At 62.7% G+C, this 11,415-nt stretch overlaps 1 protein-coding gene across 1 annotated transcript; it reads left to right on the top strand.

Annotated features, from left to right (window-relative positions):
* The first annotated feature begins 8,076 nt into the window (after nucleotides 1-8,076).
* Nucleotides 8,077-11,049, top strand: CAMKV (CaM kinase like vesicle associated). The gene is given in 11 exon segments (XM_042885469.1): nucleotides 8,077-8,204; nucleotides 8,791-8,922; nucleotides 9,049-9,123; nucleotides 9,196-9,334; nucleotides 9,419-9,539; nucleotides 10,144-10,219; nucleotides 10,292-10,397; nucleotides 10,399-10,429; nucleotides 10,511-10,589; nucleotides 10,665-10,752; nucleotides 10,819-11,049. Coding segments are annotated over 11 exon segments (1,173 nt in total). The 5' UTR covers nucleotides 8,077-8,109.
* Nucleotides 11,050-11,415: the final 366 nt, after the last annotated feature.

The following is an 11,415-nucleotide window of genomic DNA, read 5'->3' on the forward strand; positions in this document are numbered from 1 at the left end:
CACCCCCTGTCCCTGGGGCACACTCAGTGGGGGACCTGGGCACCTGGGGGGCTGGAGATTCGTGATCCTTGAGGTCCCTTCCAACCCGAGCCATTCTGTGATTCTGTGAGGCAATGCCAGCACTGATTGAAAGGATTGTTCTAAAAACCCATCGTAGCCCCATCCTCGTGCTATTGAGCAGGTGGTGGAGGGGACACTGGATGCAAAATTCCATGCTGTCTTTTGTAGTAAAACACTGCCCTGGCAGCTGCTGCCCTGGGACACGCAGCAGGGATGCGCTCAGGTGCGGGCAGGACCTGGCACGTGGATGTGGGGACATGGTGCACCTGGCATCACAGCAACATGGGCATGGGGACATGCAGCCCCTGGCATCACAGGGACATGGGCACGGGGAACAGCGGTTCTGGCACCACCAGGTTTGGGGCACCACTGCCCACCCTGCTTGGGGACCTGGTAGTGACATTGCCAACCTCCCCTCATTGCACCCTGAGGGCTTTGGGTGCTCCTGCACAAGCGGTGCCCCAGCCCTGCTCAATGGGGCATCCTTTCCCAGCACCAGGCAGCTACTTCAGAGCCAGAGTTTTCATAACCAACGCTTTTTTCATATTGATGGAGTGCATTTCCTCCCCCGAACGCCCTTGAACCTGCGGTTAACCAGCCCATTTAGGAAGCAAAACTCACTGGTTACAGCCAGGGAGCGTGTGCATCCATCCCCATGGGGTGCTCTCAGTCTGTGGCAGAGCAGGGCACACACGGCCCAGGAGGGGACAGCAGTGACACCCCGCAGAGCACATGCCCCCACTCTTACCCCGCAGCCAGCTCCAGCAGGAGCCAACCCCCCCAGCTGCTCATGAGGCAGCACCGGAGCCCGGGGCCACGTCAGCTCCTATTAGAGAAGCTGTCCATCTCTCCCCCGCACCTCACACCTGCACCAGCTGCTTTCAGCAATGTATTTTTAGCCCCGTCTCCCAGCAGCGCTGCCTCAGTTTCCCCAGGGTGGCAGCTTGCCTCCCCATGCCCATCCGCCAGGCTGCAGCACAGCCCCTGGGTGTCCCGCTGCGGCAGCACGCCTTGCACACGCAGCAGTTTAAATGTTTTATTTGGGGAAAGTGCTGTCGTTAGCAGGGATTAATTATTAAAATCGGAGCCATCTCTAAGGCTGCACACGGGGCCGCAGGCATACAGGCAGCGGGATGCAGCCCTGCTGCCCTGCAGGGGAGGTGGCAGTGCCAGGGTGACGTGCTAGGGTGGCGTTTGCTGGCTGCAATGATGCGCACGCCTCGTGCTGGTGGCAATTCTTGAGCGTCACCCTGCCCTGCAAGAGATGGCAGCAGACAGCAGGTGGGGAAGGGCTGTTTGTAGCCTCTGCTCCAATGCTTGGGAGCAGCAGCACGGCGGCACGGCGCCAGGTGCAGAGCTAGCTGTGCTCGTGGGGCCTGCAAACAGCGTGCTGGCCAGTGGGCTGCCTGCACCCTGCAGAGCTCCCTTCCCAGCAGCTCATACAGTCATAGAATGGCTCAGGTTGGAGAGGATCCAGTTCCAACTCCCTGCTGAGGGCTGGCTGCCCCCTACCAGATCAGGCTGCCCAGGGCCCCATCCAAGCTGGGTGTATCAGCTGCGCCGCTCAGCTTGGTGCCATCCGCAGGCGTGCTGAGCGTGCACTCGATCCCGCTGTCTGTGTTGTTGATAAAGGTGTTGAAGAAGAGTTGTCCCAAGAGAAACCCTGGGGGACAGCACTTGCTACCAGCCTGTACCTGGACATAGAGCCATTGACCACAGCCTTCTGGCTCCGGCCAACCAGTTCTTTATCTGTTGAATAGTCCAGCCTTCAAATCCATCCCTGTCCAACTTAGAGTTAAGGATATAGTGCAGGACCGTCTCAAAGGCCTTGCACAAGCCCAGGTAGACGACATCAGTTGTCCTTCCTCTGTCTACCAAAGCCATCACTCCATCACAGAAGACCACCACATTGTCCCGCTGGCGGCTCAGAGCCCACCCCACCATCAGCCAGTGTGTAAGGCCCCTGGTCCAACACCATATTGAGGACATCCTCCCTGCAGAATCAGAGCTCCTGCTGCCCTAAAATCCTCCTCACCCTTGCGGACCAGGGAGGGCAGGGCTCAGTCCTGCTGGAGATAGCAGCCAGCTCCCCGTGCCCCAGCAGGGACCATCTCCACAACTCCCTGCTGCTGCTGGCCATGCCACCAAGAAAGAGCAGTGGGGTGGCAGCTGCTGCCCCTATTTCTTTCCTGTCCCGCTAAATGGAGAGGATGGGCTTTATTTGGCCCCCGTGCCAGGCTGACATGCAGCGCAATTACTGCTGATTGCCTGCCGGTTGCCATGGCGATGGCAAGCATGCAGGGATGCGGTGCTGCGTGGCACTTGAGTCATGGGCACGCTGCATCCCCCGTCCCCTACCCGTGTGTGTGGGGTGCAGGAGGCTGCCGTGGGACCCCAGCCCAGCATCCCACCACTGACAGGTCCCACAGGGATCTGGGTGGAGATGGAGCTGCCACCTGTGGGGTTACTGAGGGATGGTGGGACGGATGGAGGGTGCATGGGGTGGTGGTATGGAATGGCTTAGGTTGGAGGGGACCTTAGAGATCATAGAGCTCTAACCCCATCCCTGCCATGGTCTGGCTGCTCCCCAGCTCGGGCTGCCCAGGGCCCCTCCATGGCCTGGGACACCTCCAGGGATGGCACCCACAGCTCTGGACTGAGCCATTGCTTCATTGCCCTCTGAGAAAAGAATTTACCCTAACATCCCTAACATCTTGCCTAACCTTCCCTCTTTTAGTTTAAAGCCATTCCCCCTTGTTCTATCGCTGTCAGACCCTGTAAGAAGTCATTCTCCCTCCTAGGTGAAAGCTCCCCTCAAGTACTGGAAGGTCACAGTGAGGTCTCCCTGGAGCCTTCTCTTCTCCATGCTGATCACCCCCATCTTCCTCAGCCTGTCTCCATAGGAGAGGTGCTCCAGCCTGCTGAGCATCTTCGTGGCCTCCTCTGGCCCCGCTCTAACAGCCCCACAGCCCTCCTTTACTGTGGCCCCCAGGCCTGGATGCAGTGCTCCAGGTGGGGCCTCATGAGGGCAAAGCAGAGGTGGAACAATCCCCTCCCTGCCTGCTGCCCCCTGCTGCTGATGCAGCCCAGGATGCTGTTGGCCCTCTGGGCTATGAGCACACACTGCTGGCTCGTGTGCAGCTTCTCGTCCACCAGCACACCCACGTCCTTCTCTGCAGGGCTGCTCTCAAGTTCTTCTCCCTGTGCTCACATCTAGGATTGCCCCCAGCCCAGAGTACAGCACCTTGCCCTTGTTGAATCTCATTAGGTTCTCTTGTGCCCACTTCTCGAGCCATGTGGATGACATCACTTCTGTTCTATCAGCTGCAGCACTCAGCTCAGTGCTGAGGTGCACTCAATCCCACTGTCCATGTAATTGATAATGATGTTAAAGAACACTGGTCCCAAGAGGAATCCCTGACAGCACTCATCACCTGGACACAGAGCCACTGAGCACAACTCTCTCACTGAGGACATCCAATCAACTCTTTATCCACCAAATAATTCACCCTTCAAATTGCTCTCCAAATTAGAGATAGGGATGCAGTGCAGGATCACGTCAAAGGCCTTGCACAGCTTCAGGTAGGTGACATCAGTCGCCCTTCCATTGTCCCCCAGTGCTGTCACTCCATCACAGAAGGCCACCAGGCAGGTCAGGCACCATCTGCCCTCGGCAAAGCCGTGCCGGCTGCTTGGGGTCACCTGGTCGTCACTCATGAGCCTCAGTGTGTCATCCAGGATCTGCTCCATGACCTTCCCAGGCACACAGATCAGGCTTGCCGGCCTGGAGTTCCCTGGGTGCTCCTTCCTCCCTTTCTTATACGTGGCAGTGACATTTGCCTTTTTCCAGTCTCAGGGGACACCTCCTGTCAGCCAGGACTGTTCAAACAGAATGGAGACATCCCATTCCTTCTGAACCCTGGGATGCAAGTCGTCAGGGCAGCAGAACAGGACTCGCAGCAGGCACAAGAGCCCAGCAGAGCCCATCACCGCACAGCAAGGTGCTGGGAGGGCTGGGAGCCCAGGCAGAGGAGGGCCGGGGGCTCCGTGGGGCCATTTTGCTGCAGGCACAGTGCTGCCACAGCACCGTTCTGCTCCTCGCCCGGCGAGCAGCCGTGGGGCAGCCCAGAGAGGAGCGGGTGCTGCTGAGTAATTGTGAGTTACACTCCGAGTTCCCGGGTGGGCAAAGATTAATAACAGAGCCGTGCGCTGCTTCCAGGCTGTGTGATTAAACTCTTGATTAGAAGCTCAATCTACGGCGCTCTGCTAATTCCCCCGGGCTCACGTGCTGTTAATTATGTGGTTCATGTCGCAGTGAGGCCGGGGCTGTGGGGGCTCTGGGACTCAGCAGAGGTCTGTAAGCAGTCATGGCCCTCCCTGCACTCCATGCCTGAACTATGGGCAGAGCGAAGGGCTTTGAGAGGGCTCGTGCTGTTGAGAGGCCATCACCCCTCTCTTGCCACTTCTGGCAGTGAGCGATGCCCCTGGCCTGCAGCCAGAGGGTTGGAGCCCGAGGGAAAGTGCCCAGCTCCAACAGGGTTGTGCTCTTCCTATTCCATCTCATTCCATCCCATCCATCTTTATTCTGGTTAATCCATCCCACCTTGTGCTGTCCTATTCTATTTTATCTTATCCTACCCCATCCCATCCATCCCATCCTGTCCAACCTCATCCATCCCATTCCATCTAACCCATGCCATTCCATCCGATCTCCTCCAAACTGTCCTATCAAATCCTGTCCTGACCCATCCTATTCATTGCATCCCAGCCATACCATTCATCCCATCATGCCACCCCATCCTACCTCATCCATCCAGTCCCATCCCATCCATCCTATCAGCCCCATTCCAATCATCCCAACCCATACTATCCACCCCATCACACCAATGCCATCCTATCTATCCTGATCCATTCTATCTCCTCCAAACTGTCCTGTCTTGTCCCATCCAAACCATCCCATCCCATTCTGATCCATCCCACCCCATCCTGTCCCATCCCACCCACATCATCCCATCCCATCTGATCCCGTCGCACCCATTCCATCCAACCCATCTCAGCCCATCGTACCGCCTCTAACCTGTCCTATTCTGACCAGTCCTTTCACATTCCATCCTATCCATCCCATCCCAACCATCTCATCCACCTCACCCCTTCCACCCCATTCCAACCCATGTTATGTTCTATCCTGTTACGTCCCATCCCATCCCATCCCAATGTCACCGCACCCCGTGCCCGCCGCACACGGCACTCCGGGAGCCGCCGCTGTCCCGTTGCTCCATCCCCGCAGGTGTCCCCGTGTCCCCCCACCCCTCGCGGTGTCACAGATGCCGGCGGTGATGCCACGCGCCCCATTGCCGTGGGTGGCGGCACCCGCGCCAGGAGGAGGCGGGGCGCAAAGTTTGGGGTGACGTCACGGGAGGGGGCGGGGGGATCCCACCGTTGGAGGGGCGGGGCCCGGCGGTGCCCCCCCCCCCCCCCCCCCCCCCAATTGCCGCGCCAGGCGCGCGGGGCCGCGCCGCGACGGAGCGACGGCGGTGCTCGGCTCGGTTCGGCTCGGCTCCGCACCGCTCCGCACCGCCCGGCACCGCGCGGCTCCCCCCGAGCGGCGGCCCCGGGCCGCGCCCCCCGTTGCTGTCGGAGAGGCGAGAGGTGAGCGCGGCGGGACGGCCCCGGGGGGGATGCCGAACCGAGCCGGGCTGAGCCGTGCCGTCCCCAGGGCGCGGGGCCGCTGGGCCGGGCCGGGGGCGTCGCTGGGGTTCGCCACGTGTCGGCCCGGGGCTGCCCCTCCGTGTCCCTGCCTCGTCCCCCCCATGCCGTGTCCGTGTGCGCCCCGACGGCTGCCCCGTGCCGCCCCCCGCTGCCGCCTTCCCCGACCCCGGCGGGCGCCGAGCTGCCGTCCCGTCCCAACCCCGTTCCATCTCGTCCATCTCACTCATCCCATCGCATCCCGTGCCGCCTCGTCCCGTCCCGTCCCATCGCATCACACCACACTCCCGCCCCATTCCATCACTCTCCGACAAGATTTGCATCCCTCCCTGCGCGCTCCCCGCTGCGGCAGCCCCCAGCTCGCCCCTAGGCAGATGCCCCCTGGTTGGGGGGGCACCGGGTTGTGGGAACCCCCCGGCCCCGGCTCTGTTCCAACCCCAGGAACTCCGTTTGGGTGCAGCGCTGTGGGCTCCCGTAGCCCCTCCGCTCCGCTGCCACCTGCACTGTGGACATTTGGGTACGCTTCCCTCTGGTCCAGCGCTCCCGTGGGGTGCGGGTTGCAGCGGGGACCTTCTGGCAGCACGGCCGGGGGCTGCAGGTGGGAGCGGGGCTGCAGGTGATGCTGGCTGTGCTGCAGCCGGGGGTCCCCGAGCCGTGAGGCAGAGCCGGGCTCCGGGGTGCTGGGGGGGATGCTGGCGAGGGCTGCACGGCTGCGTCATCCCGTCCGCACCCGGCCACCCACCTCCCGCTATTGTCTTACACCCGCTGTTGCTTCTGCTCCCAAATTAGCTGCTTCAGAAGGGGGGGGGGGGGGGGGGCAGCTGTGTGCGGTTGCCAGCGCGGCACCCAGCCTCCCTACTGTGCCCAGCTCTCAGCCGGGTGCGCTCACCTGCGGGACATCCCGGGGATGCTGACCCCTGAGCCAGCCGGGGCAGGGGATGGTGCTCAGCGGCACCTGCTCAGCCAGCGGGAACTGCTGGGATGGACACAGGTCAGCCAAGCGCTCACAGAGGCAGCAATCAGATCCCTATCTGTCATCCCATTGGGTCCCTGCATGGCTTATCCTGGCAGCACGCCGGCAGCTCTCATCCCAGCCCTCCCAGTCGGCCACTGGCTGCGGGAACAGCCCTAGTCCCCTTGCCTCGGGTCAGTGGCATGGCACAGCTGGCGTCGTATGGCACAGGGATGCTCGGAGCAGCCAGGCAGGGCATGTTCCCTGTTGGGATGAGCCCAGGGAAGGCAGGGAAGCTTCAGCAGGTCTATAGCTTGGGGGTGAGTTCTCCTGCACCCGTGGGTGCTTTGCTTCTCTTTTGGGAGTGGGCGCACTCCGTGCGGGATGGGGCTGCCTGCTCTCGTCTGGCACGGGCTGGTGCCCTGGTGCTGCGCAGCGAGGGGCTCCCATCCTGCAGGCAGGGCTGGATGGAGACAGCGAGCACATGAAGGAGCATCCCCATGCCCCTGCCTCGCTGTCCTCACACCCCCATCGGGTCACCCGCCCCAGGGATCATCCTGGTGCCCGCACATGGTGCCACAGACAGGGCACCCATCCGGGGCCGGCGCGGTAGCGCCGGGGCTGCGCAGCACAGCAGGTCGGGTGCTGCCCGTCCCTGCCCCCGCCGCAGGATGTGCCGCTTTCTGCATCTTCAGCTCCCATCGCCATAGCAACAGGCTCAGAGCTTGGGTACCCGCCGCGCCGGCTCCTGCATCCCGCTCCGCCATCCTGCCACCGGCACCGGGCTGGCAGGTGCTGCCTGCACGGTGCGGTGCGGCACGGCATGGCTTGTCATCCTGGGAGCTGGGGGTGATGGGTGCCTCCGGCACCAGACCAGCATCCCGCTGGATGTCCCACTCAGGCTGAGCGGGGCCATGGAGCTCTTCTCTTCCTGGAGCATCAGAAAATAACATCCGTTAAAACTTCTTCCCAGAAAAGGATGGGAAAAAGGAAAAAAAAATTACTTTCTGGGAACAGTTTTTTTTTGCCAGCAAGCTCCCAAGAAGGGTCTGGGGTTGGAGGGTTCCTGTCAGGAAGGCAGAGGGCTGTCACCGTCCCCAAAGGACAGGGTAACAGCACGCAGCTGGCAATGCTCGAGCTGAAGAAGTGTCACCACAGGGCAAAACGGGGCTGAGGAACAGGACCTGCTCCACTTGCCACACTGCCCGGTGAGCTCTGCCTCTGGAATAAATTCGTTACTGAGCTGCAAAGCAGGCTGGTGGGGCAGAGTGGCCAGAAGCCATGGGGATGGGCTGCACTCCGTCAGGTTTTACGCTGCTCGGGAGGGACAGGTGCAGGCAGCGGGGCCAGGCTCTCATGGCTCCTCTGCCTCTGCAGCACCGGGCCCTGCGATGCCGTTTGGCTGCGTGACACTGGGGGACAAGAAAGACTACAACCAACCGTCCGAGGTGACCGACAGATATGACCTGGGCCAGGTCATCAAAACGTGAGTGCGTCCCTGCCCGGCCCCGGGAGTGCCCACGGGGACCCCTACCCTGCACCAGTTGGGGAGCTCGGTGCCTTCAGGGCTGGGGTGCGTTCCCTGCAACGAGTGCTGATTCCAGGAGGGCTTTGCCGTCTGCTCTGAGCACAGAATTGCTGCCGGTGCCGAGGTTCTCCGCCGCTGCTGCTGCTCGCCGCAGCCTGGCGCCTGCGGTTAACCCTCCCTCTTCCCTCCCAAATATCTGCTGGGATTGCAGCAGTTCCTCAAAATCGCGGCTCCCCGGTGCACCTCCCGAAAGCAGGACCGTCTGCTCTGGCTGTGGCGGAGGAAGGGGCTCTGGGGAAGTTCTCTCACCTCCTGCCTTCCCGAATGCGGCGTTACAGTAGTGTGGAGGCATGCTGCTGTGCAGCTCAGTATTGATGGTTCTGCAGCATCCATCCGGCCGTGAGCTCTGTGCAGGGACAGGGGCCATCCCACAGGATGCTCCGGGAGCCCATGTGGCCCTGTTGTGGGGAAGGGGCTTTTTCTTTACCCCCCTCCCCCCCACACTTTCCTAATGCTTTGCTTATCCCTTGCTGATTCCTTGCAGGGAGGAGTTCTGCGAAATCTTCCGGGCAAAGGAGAAGACATCAGGGAAGCTGTACACCTGCAAGAAGTTCTTGAAGCGGGACGGGCGCAAGGTGCGGAAGGCTGCCAAAAATGAGATCATCATCCTGAAAATGTGAGTGCCAAGGCCGGGGGGGTTGTGGGGGGGAATGGGGTGGGTCTTCTTGGGTTGGTCCCAGCGAGTCAGTGGGCAGCTCCCATCCATCCACCCACTGCCACCACCGTCCCGTGGACGCTACAGGGTGAAGCACCCCAACATCCTGCAGCTGGTGGACGTCTACATCACGCGCAAGGAGTACTTCATCTTCCTGGAGCTGTAAGCATGGCGTGGGGCGGTGGGTGGGCGCTGTGCCGCGGGGCCACCGCAGCCTGCTCTCGGCACCGGCAGGGCCACGGGCCGGGAGGTTTTCGACTGGATCCTGGACCAGGGCTACTACTCGGAGAAGGACACCAGCAACGTCATCCGGCAGGTGCTGGAGGCTGTCGCATATCTGCACTCTCTCAAGATCGTTCACAGGAACCTCAAGGTGGGCGCTCAGGGTCCCTGGTGGGCACAGGCACCTATGGGTGCCGGCGCAGCCTCACCACGCTCACGTTCCCTCATCTGGCAGCTGGAGAACCTGGTGTACTACAACCGCCTGAAGAACTCCAAGATCGTCATCAGTGACTTCCACCTGGCCAAGCTGGAGAATGGTCTCATCAAGGAGCCCTGCGGCACCCCTGAGTACCTGGGTGAGGGCGAGCTGGGCGGGCACAGAGAGGGGGCAGGGGGGGCACAGACTGCCTGTCTCCAGGGTCAGTGTCGTGGCAGGTCCCTTGCCGGTGAACATTGGTGCTCCTGATGAGTTTCCATCACTCAGGGACCCATCCTGGGTGCTCCTGGCAGTTCTCTCCCATTCCCATCACCCTGCAGCTGATGCTGGCTGCACCCTGGGGGTCCCTTCTGCTCCTCATCACCCCAGGGACCAATCCGGAGGGCCCCTGTTGGGCCCCCGCTCTGCTGATGACTGCTCTCTGTGGGTTCCTGGGCGTCCCTGGTGGGTTATTCCCACTTACCATCACACAGAGGAGCAATTGTGGATGCTCACAGCGGGTCCCTCCTGCTCTTCATCGCCCCAGGCACCCATCCTGATTCTTCCCAAAGGGTTCCTCCTGCTCCCCATCATCAGAAGTACCCATACTGGGTCCCTCCCGCTGCTCATGGGTGACCTGTTGGGGCACACCATGCACAGCCACCCTGGAGGAGCAGGGAGATGGGTTTCCCAGTGAGGGAAATGGTGTCTGGAGACCCCAGAGCGGGACTGGTCCCCCACTTCCACCATCCTGTGTTCTGTAGCTCCGGAGGTGGTGGGGCGGCAGCGGTACGGGCGGCCGGTGGACTGCTGGGCCATTGGTGTCATCATGTACATCCTGTGAGTGTGGGGTTGGAGATGGGGTTGGGGGGGCTCTGGGCTGTGGGGGAACACTGAGCACACACCCCACAGCCTCTCGGGGAACCCCCCCTTCTACGAGGAGGCGGATGAGGATGACTACGAGAACCACGACAAGAACCTCTTCCGCAAAATCCTGGCCGGGGACTACGAGTTCGACCCCCCCCTACTGGGATGACATCTCGCAGGCGGGTGAGCCGTAGTACTTGAGGGGGGGCAGGGGGGACACGGGCTCCCTGTGTGTCCCGCCTGCGCTGACCCTCCTGACCCCAGCCAAGGAACTGGTGACACGGCTGATGGAGGTGGAGCAGGACCAGCGGATCACGGCGGAGGAGGCCATCTCCCACGAATGGTGAGGGGCTGCAGGAGCAGCGGGGGGCCCAGGGAGGGCGGTAGGGGCCGCTCACCACCCCCTTACCGCCCCCAGGATCTCTGGCAACGCTGCCTCCGACAAGAACATTAAGGACGGCGTCTGCGCTCAGATCGAGAAGAACTTCGCCAGGGCCAAGTGGAAGGTGGGTGGGCGCAGCCCCGTGCCTCAGTCTCCCCCCGGGGGTCCTGACGCCCACTCGCCCTCGCAGAAAGCCGTGCGAGTGACCACGCTCATGAAGCGGCTGCGGGCACCCGAGCAGACGGAGTCGGCCCCTGCAACCACCGCCGCCACCACCGCCACCGCCGCCACCGCCACCACGGACGCCGCGGCCCCCCTGACCCCCGCCACGCCGCCCACCGCCAGCCCGGCCGCTGACACGTGTAACGGGGCCGGGGACGCCGCCGCCCTCGCCGAGGCCCCCAGCGAGCCGAGCGGCTGAGCGGCAGCCCTGTACATAGCCCGGCATGGCCCCCGCACCCCTCGCCTGCGCCCCACTTTTCTACGTGCCCCCAGCGGAGAGCGGGGCAGCGCCCTGCATGGAGCCCGTCCCCTCCCGGTCCCCGCCGCTCTCTCAGTCTGTCCCCCGCCGCCTCCCCCGTCCCCTCCCCCGGGGATGCTCAGAGATACCCGCGGACAACCCCCGGGGACGCGCGCTCACGGGCCGGGCCCGAGGCGGGACGGAGGGGGGGGGTCGGTCCTTCCATCGCCCGCCTCCGACCTGCCGGCCCCCGGGGGAGGGGGGCGGAGCAAAGCGGGGATCCCCGAAGCGCCGCGCCCAGCCGGCCCCCCCCCGTTCCCGCTTCCC

Source organism: Lagopus leucura, unplaced genomic scaffold (assembly GCF_019238085.1).
Source record: "Lagopus leucura isolate 7727_CA_CO unplaced genomic scaffold, USGS_WTPT01 Super-Scaffold_100050, whole genome shotgun sequence".
Lineage (NCBI taxonomy): Eukaryota > Metazoa > Chordata > Aves > Galliformes > Phasianidae > Lagopus > Lagopus leucura.